The 19,522-nt window shown below is 38.7% G+C and overlaps 5 protein-coding genes across 9 annotated transcripts in view; 3 read left to right on the top strand and 2 right to left on the bottom strand.

The window, feature by feature from the left end:
• Positions 1–19,522, top strand: part of LOC125019927 (H-2 class I histocompatibility antigen, Q10 alpha chain-like) — a 175,597-nt gene that overhangs the window by 134,973 nt on the left and 21,102 nt on the right. The window lies entirely within an intron of this gene.
• Positions 1–19,522, bottom strand: part of LOC125019928 (H-2 class I histocompatibility antigen, Q10 alpha chain-like) — a 333,056-nt gene that overhangs the window by 94,565 nt on the left and 218,969 nt on the right. The gene's annotated exons all lie outside the window — the stretch shown is intronic.
• Positions 1–19,522, bottom strand: part of LOC125019922 — a 293,290-nt gene that overhangs the window by 57,860 nt on the left and 215,908 nt on the right. The gene's annotated exons all lie outside the window — the stretch shown is intronic.
• Positions 7,188–12,302, top strand: LOC125019938 (RT1 class I histocompatibility antigen, AA alpha chain-like). Its single transcript, XM_047605092.1, has 9 exons — positions 7,188–7,384; positions 7,782–8,066; positions 8,260–8,313; positions 8,429–8,713; positions 10,160–10,291; positions 10,530–10,556; positions 10,869–10,901; positions 11,121–11,207; positions 11,357–12,302. Exons 1-9 carry the CDS (start codon positions 7,330–7,332, stop codon positions 11,368–11,370), a joined length of 972 nt encoding a protein of 323 aa, XP_047461048.1. The 5' UTR covers positions 7,188–7,329; the 3' UTR covers positions 11,371–12,302.
• Positions 17,814–19,522, top strand: part of LOC125019923 — a 268,060-nt gene continuing 266,351 nt past the window's right edge. For both annotated transcript variants that reach the window (XM_047605052.1, XM_047605053.1), the window contains exons 1-2: positions 17,814–17,987; positions 18,939–19,235. In XM_047605052.1, coding sequence (XP_047461008.1) covers positions 17,888–17,987; positions 18,939–19,235 — 397 coding nt within the window. In that variant the 5' untranslated portion in view covers positions 17,814–17,887. The remainder of the gene's footprint in view (positions 17,988–18,938; positions 19,236–19,522) is intronic.

Raw genomic sequence — 19,522 nt, forward strand, 5'->3', positions numbered from 1 at the left:
TGCCAAAACAAAGAAACGAAGTACTGATGCACCCTTGCAAATGCTGCCAACTTACAATGCCGGACAATGAGTGGGGCCACCACAAAGCAAAAGTACACATGTTGATACTGCTGCCAATACTCATCTTGTCAGAAACAAGAACCTTGTTTGGATCCTTGCACGCATTTCACAGCAAGAACACCAGTCAGTCAGCAGTTGAACTGGCTTCAACATCCTTACTCGAGGTGACATAATTGTCATCCCTGACAATGTAGGCTGCCTGCCTACCATCAATGTTCCAGCAACACATGTCTACGGTCAATGAAGCGCTCAACCAGTCACTGAGCATCATGCAAGATTTAAGCCTGAAAGAGATTGTCTGTGTATGCGACCAAGCCCTGTATGCGAAGGCAGCTGAGATCACATGGAAACATCACAACAAGTTTCAGAACATCATCATAAGGTTTGGGGTATTCCACACCATGTGCACACTGATGGCAATATTGTAAAATGTTTCCAAGATGCTGGACTCCGAGACCTCTGCATCGAGTCTGGTGTGGTTGCAGAAGGCTCAGTTTCCGGTGTTATGGATGGCCGTAAATACAGCAGGGGTGTCCAACTACACAAGCTCCTGTATGAGGCTCTCATGCGACTGACATGGAATGGGTTCCTGTCTTGGTTGGCGGCAACTGACATGAATGACCTGGTTCACCTGGAAGAGACACTGAAAACAACTGACTGTCTTGGGAACAACGTCTCCCAAGACACTTTGAAGGAGGTTCTCGACAGCAGCTCTTGCACACGCATCATGGAACTGTTTGAAGTGTACCGCAAGTTCCTCAGAGATGGAAACGGCAGCCTCTCATCCTTCTGAATGTCCTATTTGGACGTTTAAAATCTTGTTGGGGCTCATTCGAGCGTCTAGAGAGGGAGACTGGATGCTTCAACTGGGAAGTATTCGTGCAATGATCCCCTGGTGTTTTGCATATGATACAATGAATTATGTACGGTACCTTCCATATTACTACACCCAGATGTGTCAGCTTCCCACCACACACCCAGATGTAGCTGTTATTTAACATCTGAGTACAGAAGCATATACCTCAGACAGCTGAGAGACCTGACAGGCCAAAGCATGTCCAAACTATCCCATCCAGATCTACAAGGTCCAGGGATCCAAAAAGATGAGGCAGATGTCCAGTCTCTCATTGATCTTATGGAGAACAACTGGCTCAATCCTTTGTCCCCTGATGAGTCCGATCTGGTTAGCCTGTCCACTGGCTTCTTGGCTCCACCTGATGTAACCAGGGATCTCTTGAGAGCTCATGAGATCGGGGAGGAGGCCTACCAGGTTTTTAAGCAAACCAGGTAAGATGAGAACTCCTCTTCAAAATTCTATGACAGGATGACCAAACAAAGTCTGAAGACATTCTCCAAGGTCAGCAAAAAGACATCTCATGGGATGAAAGGAAAATATGTGGTTTGAGGCAGATAGAAACCTTTTCAGCCACATGATCCTGGTGGCTGAACACAGGAAGGTGAACATGAAAGATGCCCTTGCCCACCCACTGGGTCCACTGCCATGACCACTGGCAAATGCTGATGGATCTCTGCAAAAAACAAACAAGGCTGCACTTGCCAGAGAGCTGGAAAAAATGTGTCTCCTGCTGAACAGATCCCAACACCATCTACAACCATCATTGATGGGATGAGCCTGGTCCAAAAACTGAATGGCAACAACAAGACCTTTGCACAGATTGCAGAGTCAGCCTTCACCTATGTTCTTCATGAGGGAGCAGAGAGTGAAAGGATTGATGTGTTTTTTGATGTCTACCGCCAGATTTCGATCAAAAACGCTGAACGACTAAACTGGGGTAGAGATATCACTCTCCAGTACAAGAACCTCACAAGTGGACATCACATACAGCAGTGGAGAACATTCCTTTGCAGTCCCTCAAACAAGGCCAGTCTCATCAAGTTTCTGGTAGAAGAGTGGAAACGCCCATGATATAGAGAAATGCTGCATGGCAAGGTGTTGTACATGACCTGTGAGGAAACCTGCTACATGATGAGTGTGAGGAAGTATCAGAGCTGTACTCAACACAAGAAGAGGCTGACACTCGCCTACTACTTCATGCACTGGATGCAGCACAGGCTCAAAAGCAGTTATCATCACAGCCGAGGACACTGATGTCATGATGCTTTGTCTTGGCTTCCAGAAGGACATCTCTTGTCCCATATACCAGAAGTGTGGGACACAAAACCGCATGCGGTTTGTTGACATCAGCAAACTGGCAAGCTCACTTGGACACTCTGTCTGTGACAGTCTAATTGGCTTACATGCCTTCACAAGCTGTGATACTGTCAGTGCATTTGCTGGTCGAGGGAAGCTGAATGCCCTGAAGATGGCAACAAAGGACACTATCTGCCAAGAGACTTTAGGTCGACTGGGACAATTATGGGACATTAATGATGATCTGTTTGAAAAAATCGAATTGGTCACCTGCCGCATGTATGCTGCTACAAGCAACACTGGTGAGGTCAACCAACTGCGCTATCAACTTTTCACCACCAAAAGGGGAAAACTTGAGTCCCACCAGTTGCCACCCTTTAGAGACTGCATCTATATGCATGCTTAACGAGCAAACTACCAAGCAGCTATCTGGAAATGCTGTCTGCAGGCTGACCCAGTGGTGCCGAGCCCTACTGGACATGGATGGACTGATGATGATGGCAAGCTGGTCATAGATTGAATTCACTCCCCGCCTGCACCAGATGTGGTCTTGGAACTATTGGCATGCAAGTGTGTTCATTCATGCACAATGTCAAGCTGCACATGCCTGTCAAATGATCTGACATGCACAAACATGTGCAGGTTACAGACCTGTAGTAACCAAAAACTGCAGGAAGATCCAGAGCCTCATTTTGAAGTAGGGGGTCAGATGACGAGAGTGACACAGTGTGGTGATGGACTTTGTTTGGGATAGTTATATTATAGTTATGCTGATGTTAATATTGTTCAAATTATTAAAACATTTAAGTTTTTGAATCATATTTTTGTTTCCTATTTTATTGTGATATTACTTATTTGTTAGTGTAGATGTTCATTGTGTATTTAACAAATGTAACCTATAGAGACCATTGTGTGACCTAACCAGCTAAATCTGGTTTGTATTTTGTAAAAAGAGTCTTCTTTTGTAAAAAGAGACTTCAGGCTCACAGTCACTTCTCACAATTTTATAAAATGGATATATTATACATTTTCCAAAGTTAATTGGCTGATAGTTAATTGGATGTGCACTGGCCTCAGATGTGCCATTAATCATATCAAATTTGACCTTCAAGTGACCTTGAATTTGACCTTGTATCTCAAAAATAACCCTGGAAATGAACTTCCCGCCCTTGTAAACATACAAAAAGAGGTATTACATGACCATCTGCGTTGTCAAGATCAAAAGTTAAAAAATGGGTAAAGATGGACTCCGACGCCATCTTGAATTCTCACAATGAAATTATATGGGCATGTTATATATTTTCTGAAACCTTATAGTCAGGTGAATGTTGTGGTACTTGTGTTTTGTGTTTCTGATGTTCCTATGTCCTACAGGAATAAAAGAAAGAACATAGTTTAGGCGTAAAATGTGAAAAAATGTATGCTTTTGATGGTTTGGTGAGCTGCAGTGACCTCCATATTTATCAGACAGGTTCACAACTGGGTTTAAATGGAAGCTTAGAAGGTCCCCTTTAAAATGATACCAAACACAAAATTATTTAACATTGAGAAAAGTCCTAATCATGAGGGTAAAACAGATTATGCACATGCGTCTAACACACAGTTTTCCTTAGGGGGTGGTTAACTTCATGAGCTGATAACCAATATTTAGCTACTCACCTGGAAAGGCTATCATACAAAAAAATTATCTACAGACATATATCTATCCAAAAAATATAGGTAGCCTTCGTCCCTTTGACTGATACCAAAATCCGGTCTGGCCCATGGACTACCTAGTGTGGAGGGAATATGCACTAGTATGTGAGATGAAGTGAGAAGAGTTGTACAGGTTAATGGCCACAGACAGGAATGATTTCCTGTGGTGCTGAATGAACTCCTGTGTCTGGCCAGTACCTCTGCAGAGGTCTAAATAATAATCCAAGCTAATAAATATACTCAGTGAAACTGACTGATGGCAGCTCAGAGAGGCTCCATCAGCCCCCAACTCCCGACCCAGATGAGATGAAAATCTGTATTTTAAAATTATAATGTCAGTGGGTTGTGAACCAGTGTAAATCGTTTAGACTTGGACAGATTTTAATGATCCACGAGGGAAATTACTTTATCACCGTAGCTTTGTTGCACACAAAAATAAACACTCATAAAAAGCACAGAACATGGAACCAGAACATGGACAGTTGTTCATCGGACTGAGACAATAAAAAGTTTAATGAAAATAATTAAAATGATATTTAGATTAGATTTTTCAGAATGTTCATGGTGGAAGTAATTAAAGTAATTGAATGAGATCATCCTTTATTCATCCCACACACACACACACACACACACATCTGACAAACTTAAACAAAATTAAATAAAACAGAGTTAATACATTGAACAAACACACAGACAATTAAAAGTGAAACTAATTATGAGAACAAATACATTAAGTAAGTAAATTACATTGAATTACATGAAGAAATAGAAAATAGCTCATTAAACTAATTTATTCTCTGTTTTATAAATGAATAAATGTTTACAATTGTTTGCTATTACTTGACATCAACCTGTTACTGGAGATAGATTCATTGTAACTTGTGTGCAATGACATTAAAGTTCTTCTAATATTAATTTACTTACTGATCTTTAATTCATGTCTGATAAAATCAAATGTGATCATGTGAACTGATGCAGTTCATTATGAGGATGTCAGTGCTATAAACTGATCATATGGACAAGGCATTACAAAATGAAGGTGCACAATATTTTGTCATGGTTTTGTCCTTTTAATATTTTCAGCTTATTCTTTTAATTTACTTCAAGTATATGAACTGTAATTTACATTGCACAGCTTTAAAGGTCGTCTTTTCCTCAGACACTGAGACACAAATCTCTAGTGACTCATAACTTTATATTTCTTTCCATATTTTTTCTTAGTTGGCGCTTTGTTCATCATCACACACAGTCTCATTTATGAGTCCTGTAAAACATGGAGACGTGTTATTGTCACTGTTAAACTATTCTGACATGATGTGACAATAACAACCATGAAAAAACCTCTGCAAACACAACTGACTTAACAAATTAAAACTATTTTTAATCACTGAATCCCCTCTAACACCAGCTGTAGTGTCTCATCTTAAGCGAACTATCTGTGGAAACGTGTTTATACCTTAACAATAGGACCAACGTTATATCATTAGATGTGTTTTTACCTCGTCACTTGATGAAACGGGTTTTACCGACAAGCTTTTGAAACGCAGGCGACTCACCTGTAGAAAGATTCAGCTCATCCTCCAGAAACACATTAAGCTTCCTCACTTCTCCTGGTGAAACATCTTCACCTCTGCTCTGGACAAACACAACTTTCCTTGTTTAGATTTGTTCGCGCCGTCATCTTCCGTCTGTTTGCTAGCAAGAGGTCGTTTAGCCTCAAACTCTCGGTGATTCTTCAGGTTACTGGTTCTATTTTTAGCCGTAATCTGTTCCCTCGGCCTCTAACAGCAAATAAAGTTCACTTTGCTGTGAGGTTCTTATCCGTTTCTGTGACAAATTCAAAATAGTGCGAGTGTAACCGCTTAGAAAACGCCGAATCAGTTGCCATCTTCTTCTTCTGTTGATTTAAAACCCGTCTTCTTCTTCTTCTGTTAATTTAAAAACCGTCTTCTTCTTCTTCTTCTGTTGATTTAAAAACCGTCTTCTTCTTCTTCTTCTTCTTCTTCTTCTTCTTCTTCTTCTGTTGATTTAAAAACTGTCTTCTTCTTCTGTTGATTTAAAAACCGTCTTCTTCTTCTTCTTCTTCTTCTTCTGTTGATTTAAAAACTGTCTTCTTCTTCTGTTGATTTAAAAACCGTCTTCTTCTTCTTCTGTTGATTTTAAAACCGTCTTCTTCTTCTTCGTCTGTTGATTTTAAATCAGTCTTCTTCTTCTTCTTCTTCTTTGTTGATTTTAAATCCGTCTTCTTCTTCTTCTTCTTCTTCTTCTTCTTCTCCTCCTTCTTCTTCTTCTTCTTCTTCTTCTTCTTTTGTTGATTTAAAAACCGTCTTCTTCTTCTCTTTATTTACGGCTGTTGTTTTTTTTTTTAAAAAAACCTCCGCCTGTGCGAAAGCTCGGTTTGTATAACGCGTTACTGGACACGGTAACTGTAATAATATTACCACAATATAGTTAGTAACGCGTCATATTACTCCGTTACTGCCTAAACGTAACATATTACCCCCAACACGGATAAACAGCGTCTCTAAGATGAGTTCCAGTTTCTTTGCCTCATATTTTCTGGTATAATCCTGGTCCAGTCAACTTTATCTCCTACATGTTTGTTTCTGAGTTTTACTGATGTAGCTGCAGATTTAAACTTATTAAGATGGTTTATATCCTTTCTCTACATCCTATACTTAGTTATTTTGTGCTCATTTTCATTTTATTCATTTATTTCGTGTATTAAGAGTTTTCAGACAGGACACATGTTTAATAGTTAATTTTGTTGATGGCATTATTATCGTGTCATTTTGTCGGAGGTTACAGTGTTTGACCTCTCAGGGCCACGGTTCTCAACACTTTTTACATATATATAAGTATATTAAAAAAAAAACTTTTCCAGTGAGTTCTTTAACAGACATTAGAGTATTTCTACCCAGTCGTATTGGTGTAAGTACTGTAATTAATGGTCTGCATATTTCTAACAGCGCTGGGGTTAACTCATAAAAAGGATCTTCTGTTTACCTTCGACTGAGTCAAACATGTGCTCATCTAATCTGCCTAGCAACAGCAAACTAATAACATGATTGGCTTCTGTCAGTGAGACGTTTTATTCTTTTTAAAATCATGAATCCTCCAACATTATCATTTCTTCTCACAAACCATAGACTCTAAAAATAATGTAGACTTTCTGGATTATTTCCAGTTTATGGCTGAACATAAGTATTTAAAAAGTAATAGGTTAAAGCTAATCTGCCCAGCGACAGCAATAATTTGATTTGTTGCTGCTACACGTTTGTTACCAGGAAACCAGGAAACCAGGACCGTGAAACCAGGAAGTGGACAGTTTTTCATCAGAATGAGGCAAAGAGAAATAAACACGATAAAACGTTTAATGAAACTAAGTTTAAAATGAGAACAGAATCAGCTTTGTTTCCTCAATGTTCATCTTGGTCTTTTTAGTTCTTATGGGGACAGTAGTGGCGATAAACGACGGTAAGTTAATGTTTTCTGAGAGTCCACCGGCTTAGTCTGCTGTTCTTTTATTTATTTGTGACAGTGACACAGACAGAGAAATGCAGTGTGAACAAAGTGGTGACAGATGTGACAGTAATGACAATAATAATAGTTACCGAACCGCATTGGAAAACAAAAAATGCAACAATTGTTAGGAAGAAAAGAAATGTAATACCATTAATAATCATTATAATAACAGTGATAATGATGTTGAAAAGGACCATAGTTGTAACAATAATAATAAAAGTAATGATTATGATACTAACAATATCAGTCAGGGTGACACTACTTTTATTTCTAGTCTGAGAGGGAGTTTGACAATGATGTTTTTTACTTTGACAAGAAATAAATATCACGTTGTGTTTACTGCCTCCAGCTCCACCTGTCGTAGACTTGTTAACAAGAGACGCCACAGATGAGACACACATCTTTCTATTGTGTGGAGCCACAGGCTTCAACACAGAAGACATCGTCCTGAACATCAAGAAGAATCACTGTGCTCAGACTAAAGAGGACGGAGTGGAGACTGAAGGAGTTAAACCAAACGCATTCAACATCTTCTGGAGAGGAGACCACGTGGAGATTTTAAAGTCTGAAGTGTCTCGTTACAGCTGTGAAGTCAGTCATGCTGCATCCCATTTTCGTGTTGAGAAGGTTTGGGGTAAGAACGTTTTCATGGTTTTTATTGAGGGACGTGTGGTGAGAGGAGGCAGAGTCTGACCTGAAGTAATAATGATAAAATAATTCTCAGATGAGACTTAACTGTGACTTAACATCCACATTATTTCAGTAACAGATCAGGATTGTGTTGAAAGACTGAACATGAAAATAATGTGAATGTTTCTGTGTTTTAGATCCTGACTCTGATGGAAAAGGACGGATCATTTCATCTAAGTTCATAGACACAAGTAAGACATGAGAATATATTTAATTATTTACTACAGATATATGTGGTGACATTGGTCTGTATCATGCTGCTACGTAGCCTCCCTCCAAACATTACCTCATCTTTTCTGCTTCCAGCTCCTCCTCATGTGAAGATGTTTCCAGAGAACTCTGAAGTTCAGACCAACGTCATTGTGACGTGTCTGGTCTCAGGCTTCTACCCAAACAACATCATCCTGAATATGAAGAGGAACGGCCGTATTCTAACCAGAGAGGACGGAGTGAAGAGTTCAGGAGTTTGTTCATATGAAGACGGCACCTTCCAGAGAAGAGACTCTGTGGAGATTAAAAGATCAGACACGTCTGATTACAGCTGTGAAGTCATTCATGATGCATCTGGTTCACGAGTTGAGAAGTTTTGGGGTAAGAAAGTTTTCATTTTAATTAGAATGTTAGTTCTAAGTTCTGTGTTTGTCCAACGGCTCAGTTATATGTTTTGCCCCTGGATTCCCAGTCTTTAAATATTGTGTCTGTTTCTGATGTTAAATGTCCTAGAGTTGGTCCTAAAGTCTTTCCTTGTCTTCTCCTACAGTCGACTGGATTCAGTCTTTCAGTCAGAGTTAATGTGGAGACGGGAGCTTTTAGCTTCTGTTCTCCACTCCAGAAATGTTCTGCCATAAACTCTCTAACTCTCTCTGGAAGATGAGTCTCCAGGAAACGTTTCTCTTCCTTTAAACGTTGCAGCGTTCAGTGTTTGTTGTTGTTGTTTGTCTGCAGCCTTTGACCTGATTGACTCCATGGATTCTGGTTAGATCATCTCCTGCTACCACCTTATTGGACTCTGGTTCTTCTTCAGTTTTTGGCATTTTTAGTAGTTTAGAGCTGCTAATTGCTGCTATCTGCTTGTCATGTGGGTGTTGAACCATGGTTACAACATTATGCCCTCAGTATTATGTCCTCATACCAATGGCTGAACGTTTATGTCCTCACTTCAGACATGAGAGCCAGTCCTCCTCCTTTCCTCTCTTCTTAGTTTTGTAGATGGTAGCGATTAGCTCGTCCATCCTGTTTGGAAGAAATCTTATATTCCTGGTGCTGATTCCCCGGGCACAAAGTTCAACCCCAGCTAACAGCTGGGTTCTAGCGTAAGGCAGTTTGGCCCATAACAACCAACTAAACGATTATTCAAATTAAAAAACAATGTTTCTGACACTCGGCTCAGTTCATCTTCAATAGTTGTGGTTGAATTGAAGTGAGTGAGATGATTGTAACTAGAGAACAGGTAGAAGTTGTCTCCACATAGTCTCATCTGAGAATACTCTGACACTCTGGTTTAGTTTTGAAGCTCACATTTCCAGTGGTGTGGACTTAGACACGCTTGTTATCTAACACTATGAACACTAACACCCTTTCTCTCATCCTCCCTCACTCACCTGAGGTCACTGGGAAGCCAAAGGGTTACTAGTTTCCCTTGACACAGTTCGGGCCAATCACAGTAGCGTCATTACAGCAGCCTCACCCGATTGGTTCATCATTCCAACTCATTCACCAAGGGAAGCCAGCTCTGCCTCTCCTCCCTTCAGACAACAGTATAATACCGTATAAACCGCTCTTTGGTTACGTAACATTTAGAGGAAACTGTAAAATCATTAAAGAAGAGAAATAAGGAAGAGATGAAGTGACACAACACAGAACTATTAAGAAGAGTGTAAAACCACTGTCTGATAGACCTCCAGAAGCTCACATGTTTCTCTCCTTCACTAACCACTGATTTTACTTTGTTTAGTCGTTAAATTCAATCTTTGCTGAGACTTTACATCCACATTTCACTAACACACACAAACTGATGGCAATGTCCTTGGCTTTTAGATCATCGTCCTCCTCTTCCTCACTCTGATGGAGCTGGGGACAAGACTGGTGTCATCACTGGTCCAGTGGTAGGAGGCGTCCTGGTCCTGGGTCTAATTCTGGTTGTGGTTCTTTACAAAAAAGGCTTCTGTGGTAGGTTCAGAGTTGTGTATCGTCATTGTGTTCAACAACATCAATGATTGTAGATCCTGTAATCCAGAGTTGTCTGTAGTGTATTTACACCAAGATTCCACAGAATCTTTTCCTCCAGAAGAACAATGGAGTGAGTCTGTTATCAGAGCTCTGTTATTGGACTGTGGACAAGTACAAGTCCTTCAATACAACAACTTCTACCATCAACCATCACTTCATTCTCTCTGTTTGTTTACAGGAGCAGCCAGATGTAGAACGACCCCAGGTACGTCCTTTCTGTCCTTTCTTCTCTAAATGTTGTGTGTGTGTTGTGTCTGTGCAGGACTGATTTAAAACGTGTGGCTGATGTTATTCTGCGTTGGCGTTTTGTGAAATGCCCTGAGGTGGATGTTTCTATCAGCAGATATCCAACACTGAATGTGTTCTGACATTTACTGACAATAAAATACTGAATTCTGACCTGATCCTTCAAGTTAGTCCTGCACAGGCTGCAGCGTTTTACAACCAACTTCACACACTGTTGTAGAAACATGAGACTGGAGGAAATAACTCACTTCATCTTGGTCTTTATTTACAGGGAGACCACTGCGGGCTATGGCTTCTAGACAAGGTCAGTGTTTTATTTCAGTTACTGATTCAGTTGAAGTCATGAAATGAGATGAAATGAGAGAATATTTCTACAGGATTTATTTTCATATCAGAGCTGCTCCTCCTTCCTGTTTAGTGTTAAGTTCTTCTGGTGAATCCTCAGTGACAGAAGAGATGAGCTGGAAAAACTTTTTTTTTTTTTTTTTTTTTTTTTTTAATTCAAAATTGTATATCTCCACAGGACCAGGAGGGTCTGACTTGTCTCTGATTTCGGGAGCCTCTGCTTCAAGACGTCCTGCAACTTCTGTCCCTGATTCTGGAGAGTCTGGTAAGTCTCAGTGTTCTTTTCATAATATGGATGAACCTGTTTTAATGAAAGAGAAATGAACATTTACCAAGAAAGATACAAGACAAATAGCTGATCTCCATGTTTTATCATGACTCTACATAAAATATCTCTGATGTTCATTCCTGCAGACATTGACAATTAAATCAAGACCACTGAACGTGAGAGTATCTTGAAAGGAAATGTCCTGGCGTAAGTCTGAAACCCTGAAACATCAAATCCATCCATCAGTGAGCAGGAGACTGAGGACGAGGAATTTAAATGAAAACTAAAGTATTTTGTTGTTTGGTAGAAAATTGATGAATCAACACTAATCCATCATTTTCACAGAAGCTTTTAACTGAATTAAAATCTAGAGAAATATCGTAAATGCACTGAAAGAAGAACAATGTGAAGTGAAAGAGTTTAAAGTGGTCATTGACCAGTTTGATGTTAAAGAAGCTTTTTCCTGATGTGAGGTGAATTCATTCAGTCTGTGTTGAAGTCAACTTCCTTCACCTCATCAGCTGGAAGCAACTGGTGCTACTTCACAGTTTAAAGCGTCAACAAACCAGTGGATCCAGAAAGAGACGGAACAAAGATTTAGACAGAAACATTTAGCCTCAATGAAACATAAATACTGGATGGATTTGGACCAAACTGATAAAATCACCATCTCACTAATACTAATACCATAAAAAACTGTATTAATACTCAAAATATCCCTGTTTGTTGTGTTAGATTTTTTTAAATTAACTCAAGTTCCAGTGAATATTAAGTTTTGAACTTCTGTATGTGTTAGTGGCCTAAAAGCACGTTCTAAAAAACTTTTTATACACATTTTATACTGTTCATTACAGAGTTCTTTGGGTCGAATTTATCAATTTGTTTTAAAACCATTTAATTTTTTTTATACAATCACATAAAGTAACACATGTTGTGATCTCGGTCAAAAGTGACCATGAATATTTTAACTGTGAACAAAGGAAATTATCCCAAATCTGCACTTGACATTTTCACAATATTACAAGGTTGATGTCTTCATACATTAATTATACTGCATAATTATACATAATGGTAACTGGTCTATCTGATATGTTAAAACTTGAGTCACATGTTGAACAATATCGGCAGGTTGTTGCGTGTCTCTTGCAAATATAGGCATTGCATTGACGGCATGTTGTGCTTGTTTTGACATCTCTTGGTGCACACAGACTGCGGCTCTTCCTCTTATCACCTCTCTTCTTGTAGCAAGTGATCTTGCCTCTTGCTCCTGGATCTCTGCAACCAATGTGGCTGAGTCTGGTGTTCGAGGAAGGTGTTAGCGTTGTTACTGCAACCAAACAAATTCTTGCTTTTACAGTGCAGATCAAACAAACTGATGATAGAGAACAAGTACATGAAAATCAAAATCTACATACCTTATCAAAGTTGTCAACTCCACCTTTGGTTCTGATGTAATCCAGGATGGCATTGAAAATCGATCCATATCCTATGTAGCAACTAAGGCGGGAGGCAGCTTGGGCTTGCTTCTCTGATCGTGCCCACCATGGTCAGTTTTATGGTGTAGCCAAGAAGATAAGCCGCTCACTAGGAGCGTAGGAGGTGAGGAAATCATCACGTTATGTTGTGTCCCTCGAGACCTGCAGTATCATCTCCAGACCCACACGCTTCCCTGGGTGCATTTCAGGAAGAGCATCTGCAGGTTTTCCAGTATAGACCTGCATTTTCCAGGCATATCTTGTCTTGGCATGACATGTTGCCGAAACCTTAATGCCATATTTAGATGGCTTCCTTGGCTTATACTGCTTGAAAGGGCAGCGTCCCCTAAAAGTGACAAGACGCTCATCCACCGTGTCGTCACTGCCACTTTCCTCGACTCTCTCCTCTCCATCAGTGTGGTGACCATCATCCCACATCCCACCTCAATAACCTCACTTACAGGAATATATAGACCTGCCATGGTGCTGGTTGGTGCAAGCCTCAGAAAGTATTATATACCTAAGCTACATGAAAAGACCCCTTCATGGCCTAAGTCACTGTGACATCATGACGTTAGAGGGAGAGAAGCTGGAGGCAAACACTGTCAAAAACACACTCTAATCATTATTTCAGGGGTGTCCAAGCAGAAGTTGTGTTTACTATGTTAGTCTCCACAGTGTTTCCACTTACTACTTGTAATATCTTTGTTTTAGAGGCTTCACTTAATAAAAACAGACCGGACTTCGTCCCCTCTGTGTCCTTTGGTCAAATCGTCCATCCAGTGAGTGAGAGAGTAGGGGTCGGTGAATATAGTCCCATCAGTCAGAGTCAACTTTTTAAAATAACACCGCCTCTCAAAAAGCATCACACTGTTTACAAACTGTGAAGGGGTCGATTGGAGCAATGTTGCAATTTTCTGTGAGAACTGTGAACGCAGGTGTTGTTCGCAGCAGATGAATTTCATATTGCTGGATTTTCCTTTCATTTAAAATGTTTTTCTTATCGTCTTGGACTGTGACTTTATTTATTACAGTTTAGATAAGAAACAATAAAGAAATTGACGGTTCTGTCTAAATGTTTGTATATGTTTAAATATACATTAAAACTGTAAAATAAATGTTGAAGTGATTCAGAGTGTATTTCTTTCTGTTATAATCTCGTCTTGGTCCAAACACAGATGTTATGTTGGGAAACAGCTGCTTCTGGTTTCATATGTCACATGAACGCAGGTAATATAATATAATAGAATATAAAGATAATGTAATGCAGGGGATCACACTCCTCAGCCTCCCTGGGAAGGTCTACACTGTAAAAAAAAAAAAAAAAAAAGTAATATAACAGAATTTTTCTGTTTATTTTTACAGATTATTTCTGTATTTTAAAAATACTGAAACATTCTGGATAATCAACGAAAAGACTGCAATTTTACATATCAAATGTAAAATAACATGAAACCACTGTAACTGTGAAAATACGTGTGAACACATGATATTTCTGTTCTTTTACGAAAAAACACTTTAGAAATACAGATATTTATTGTTAAAATATGTTCACAAATGTGTCTTAATTTTACAAATATTTGTCTTTTATTGAATGGAATAAACTGTAAAATTCAACAAAACTTAAAACTTAACAAAACATTTAAAATTACTGAGAAATTAATAGTAAAATAACTATTTAAGACTGTAGGCTATTGTGTGTATATATATACAATCCAATGTAAATCACAACGTCTTGAATTATTTCACAGCATGTCTGAACAAAACACGTATAATCAGGAGACATTTTACTGCTGCAACGTCTCCCTGCACAAACACAAAAGACAAAAACGTAAACGCGACATGTCATTGGAGTGCGTGCTTTGAAAAGCGCGAGTCCCGTTTGGATTGGTCGACAGAAACGGTTGGAGAAGAAGAAGAAGAAGAAGAAGACATGCCATTGGCTGTTGGGACACTGAACATCCGTCTTTGACGTTATGCTTAACAAGGTCAACAACCACCACGCGGCTGTTCCCGTTTGGTCACAGAAACTTGGAGCAAACAGCAGCTAATGTCGAGGCTGGAGGAAGGACGAAGGCAAAAGGCAAGTATCAAACTGAAGCTGAGTAGTATTAGCTTTATTTACCACCATGCCTCTGACTTTACTCAGTCGACAAAACCAATCCGCTAGCATGTCATCAATTGAAATGTTAGCTAACTACGATGACAAAAGTATGGCCGGCGGCGGCGTCTTTGACGCACTTAACAGTGAGTCATTACGTTTACTTTTGTGAACTGACTGACACAGGCGGAGAGAAAGAAGAACAAAATTTGTTTAGAGCTGCAACAATGAACAATAATCGATTATTAACCCTCTTCTACATTTTCACAAATTTTTTGGCCATAACTTTTACTGCGTGTCTTGAAATGGCATGATTTCTGGCTGGGATAGGAAGCTGGATTTTATGGAACGTGTCAAAATGTCAAAGTCAGTTACTTTTTCTTAAAACTAGTATTTTCATCTTCCTCTTGCCTCTCACAAATATAGGAGGAGCGAACTACTCTGCCTTTTTCAAGGTTTTTCACATTTTCATTTTGGTGCAACACTAGTCAGTGGTCAACATGAAATTCAAAACAATACCGAAAATATGTAAAGGATAAGCTAACGATCATCTTCTAGTTTATTGAGGGGAGATCTGCTAACACAGTTTAGGTCGACCCTTTTACAACCAATAGCATTTATTTTGATTTTGGCAAATTTCATGAGTCATAATTTTTTTTCTTTCTCTCTGCAGATAAGTGGTGAGAGTTGATTTCATGGCATAAACTGGTGGTTAAGAACTCCACTCCTTTCTATGCTGAACTGTACAGTGAAGCAGTGCACTCCACAGTAGGAGAAACCTTAGTCAAAGAACCCAATGTTGAGCAGCTACCGAGATGCAGTGGAAATGCACTCAGTACAAAAAGGGTCTTTCTGTGTTTAAACCAAGGTGAGGCACTTGAATTCAGACAGATTCAGCTCATGCTTGTGATGCAGGACCAGCATGTATACTTTATTGTTACACCTCATGATGTGTCCTATGTGCCAGCATTTGCATTGTATGAAGTGATGGAAACCTGAGCAGAAACTACATTATTACCATTTGCATGTGTACAAGCTTTGTGGGACAAGAGTAATTTCACTTAAGCATAGCACTGTTGACTCCGAGTAATCTGGAGTTTGAAAGATTAAAATCTGACATAAATCTCCGTTATGTATGCATAATGCAATTTCGTTTTCTCTGTAGCAGTTATTTCATTTCATAAATGCAACACACTATGGGCCTAGCATAGAGGTGAAAACGATATATGCAGTGTTATCTTCGTTTTAGATGTCAAAGGGGCTTTGTGGCTCCCAGTGTTTTCTTTCCAAATGGCTCTTTGAGTGTTGAGGGTTGCCGACCCCTGGTATAGAGTATGGATTTATTTCCAATGACGTTTCACCAAGTTTCTAATCAGTGTTGTGGATGTATGGTGACTTGTATGTAAATTGGTAACTAAACTAATTTTTTTTTCTTTTTCTTTTTTTAAAACTTTTTTCTTTCATTACCAGTTCAGTTTTGTTTTGTTTTTGTTTCAGAACCAGTCATTTTAATTGAATAGATTTTTGAATATTGCTGTAATAATGGCTACCTGCTGCAGTTGAATAAAAATACGGAGAATGGGAAATTGTAGCTGTTCTTGTTCAGCTTGGTCTCATTTTTTCTCATGTTTTGAAAAGATCAAATTATTGTTGTATACTGTTATAATACATCTAATCTAATATAGCCTACAGCCTTTTTAAATAAAATAATGCCATTAATATCTAGTTTTGCAACAGTTTTTTGACGTGTTTTGAAAGATTAATCACATTATTTTGTGTCATATACTGTTGTATTACATCAAATATAAATTATTATACAATCTCTTCCCATACAATAATGTCATTAAAACCGATTAATAACAGCACATTTCTGTAAATTTAAGCATTATTGTTTGTAATACAAGATTTATTTACCATATTTCTAGGTGATTGAATTGTTTTAAAATGTGAAAATGTTTCTAATTAAACGTTAAAACCACTAAAATCACTGGATGTCATACAAGAAATATTAACTAATTAACTTAATTGATAAAACTCTGAGAGTTTCTCTGATCCGCTCAAGAAAGAGGGACAAAAGCTAAACAAATGTTTGACTTCAGGCCATAAAACAGGTGGACAAAGATGGAAAGAAGTGAGACCCTGATAGTTGATATGTGTATGTCTGCCATAAACACTTCAAGCTTTGATGCTAACGTTAGCTAATGTCAGTCGTCAGAATTGTTAGTTATAATGTTAAAAATTCCAAATTCATGTTATAAAGTCGTGAATGTTGATGCTGAACTGAAATGACAGCAGTTAACGACAGAGTACTTTTAATAAAGGGGTTAACATTGGCTAAGCTTAATGCTGTAGTTATGTCATGATTCGTTAATTTATCATCATGGAATGATTATGAGCTGATGTCATAAATTACCTGGTGATTCAGTGACGCCAGAGTAAATGTCCGGTTATGACACCTTTGGCCACTGTGTGGGGTCGTTCACCCATTTCTCCTGTCAGTAGGCAGTTACAGATATACAGATAGTTTTTAAAAATGTTCTATGTGAAGAATATACACATTATATATGTGTCTGCCTGACTAACGTTAGCCATTACACGTTCTTTCTGCCAACAAATGCTAGCAACACAAAATAAACACTAATTCATGGGGATTTGTATTTACCACCAGTGGTATGTTTTCACCCGAATGGGGATGTGGCCTAATGTGCTCCTCCCTTATATATTATTTTAATTTATAACGTGAGGAAAAGCACCTGGCAGACTATCAGGGTGAGGCGTTCACGTAACCAAGTAATTTGTAAAATAACCCGGGTCACTGTCACTGTCAGTAAATTACACGAGTCTCTACTATAGTTTCATAGTCTCTACATGAACATCGATCAGCCGTAAATTTTCAGCAGGTGAGAAACACCGCTGTAGAAGTATATAGTAATAAAGTCTCTCCCAAAGAACGAGTCAGTTCTGGTTGTTACCATAGAGACGATGAAAAAACGCAGGTCCCCTGAACGTCACATGATACCAGGTAACGCCAGGTAAAACAAGGGAGTTGACAGTTCCTCATCAGACTGGGACGGAGAGATAAAAACACGACGATAAGTTTGATGAAACTAAGTGTAAATGAGAATAGACTCAGCTTTGCGTCCAGAATGTTCCTGCTGGTGTTTGTAGTTCTTCTGGGAACAGGTCTGACGGTAAACGGCGGTAAGTCACTGTTTTATGAACCTTTGATGAAAGTCGAGTTAAAAACGAAACTAAATAATTTTACCTGTTAAATGTGAATAACCAGAGTAAATACAAAGGAGAACAAATAGACAATGAAGTAAAATCAAACTAAATGAATTAACTCCACATTTTATGCATTTAATTAATGGCTATAATTGTAATTGTAATGATCTTGTGTGGTGTGGTATTATTTTATATGAATTAAAATAATATTTAAAAAAATGATATTAATTAGTAAATTATTAATGTCACTAAATAATAATCCAAACTAATAATCATCCTCAGTGAAGATTATTTGTCTCTTTCTGTTCATTGTTTCACTCTCAACCTCTGCTCCTCTAATCTGCCCAGCAACAGTAAACTAATAATCTAATTGGCTGCTGTTACCATGTGATGCTGTCGGTTTGTGAATTTAACGTGAAACCATGAATTTGACAATTATTCATCAGACTGAGACAAAGAGAAATAAACAGGAGAAAGTTTAACAGTTTAATGAAACTAAATTTAGATTAAGATTTAAATTAGATTTTTCTAAATGTTCCTGTCGGTCTTTGTAGTTCTTCTGGGGACAGTAGTGATGGTAATTGTTGAACGTTTAAAGTAGTTTAAGGTGAATTAGTTGTTGTAGGTGACTCCTCTGTTGAGTTTTAGTCATGTAAACTGGTTCATGTTTAGTGTCGTTTACTGTGATAGAAGTTGATGAAGGTGTTTCTGGGTTTAGTGCTGGAGCCTTTATTCCACTCACACACACGGAGATGGAAATTAAAATACTAAACCTCTGCATGGTTTCACATGGACGGATTATTAAAGGACCATGGGAAATTCAGACTAGAAGAAATAACTTAGATTAAAGCAAGCAAAGCAAAGATAATATTATATATAAAAAGGTATAATATATGCATGTAAGTACCTCATCTTTTCTGCTTCCAGATCAACCTGATGTGGAGCTGCATTCAGAGATCGTCCATGCTGATGCAGACAGTGGCATGGGCATGATGCTGGTGTGTAGAGCCAGAGGCTTCATCACATCAGACATCATCTTGAACATGAAGAAGAATGGCTTCATTCTGACAAAAGGCGACGGAGTGGAGACTTCAGGAGTTAAACCAGACAGAGACCAAACCTTCTGGAGAAGAGACCATGTGATCGTTCCTCATTCTGAAGTGTCTCGTTACAGCTGTGAAGTCGTTCATGCTTCATCCAGTTTCCGTGTTGAGAAGGTTTGGGGTAAGAAAGTTTTTCATTCTTTCTCTTTTAGTTCTCATCGTGTAGTTTGTAGATCTCTACATTCAGGGGTGCAGATCCGATGTCAGGACTGGGGGGAGGGGCACAAAAGTGATTTTTTATTTTTTTTTGGCCGTATGCAACTCATACCATGCCGCCATAACTCACAACTTCATAGAGGCTCGCCATGTCATTCAAAAAGTACTGCACAGGGAACCATTTATTGTGGTTACAGCCAACAGCTTGTAGCACTGCTTAATTAACTGTTACATTAGTAAATCATAATTGTT

This window comes from Mugil cephalus, chromosome 14 (assembly GCF_022458985.1).
Source record: "Mugil cephalus isolate CIBA_MC_2020 chromosome 14, CIBA_Mcephalus_1.1, whole genome shotgun sequence".
In the NCBI taxonomy this organism is placed as follows: Eukaryota; Metazoa; Chordata; class Actinopteri; order Mugiliformes; family Mugilidae; genus Mugil; species Mugil cephalus.

Coding starts and splice junctions, on each gene's coding strand:
- LOC125019938 (XM_047605092.1), top strand. CDS start 7,330: ATGTTCATCTTGGTCTTTTTAGTTCTTATGGGGACAGTAGTGGCGATA. Junction 8,067..8,259: donor TCGTGTTGAGAAGGTTTGGG/GTAAGAACGTTT, acceptor TCTGTGTTTTAG/ATCCTGACTCTGATGGAAAA. Junction 10,557..10,868: donor CAGATGTAGAACGACCCCAG/GTACGTCCTTTC, acceptor CTTTATTTACAG/GGAGACCACTGCGGGCTATG.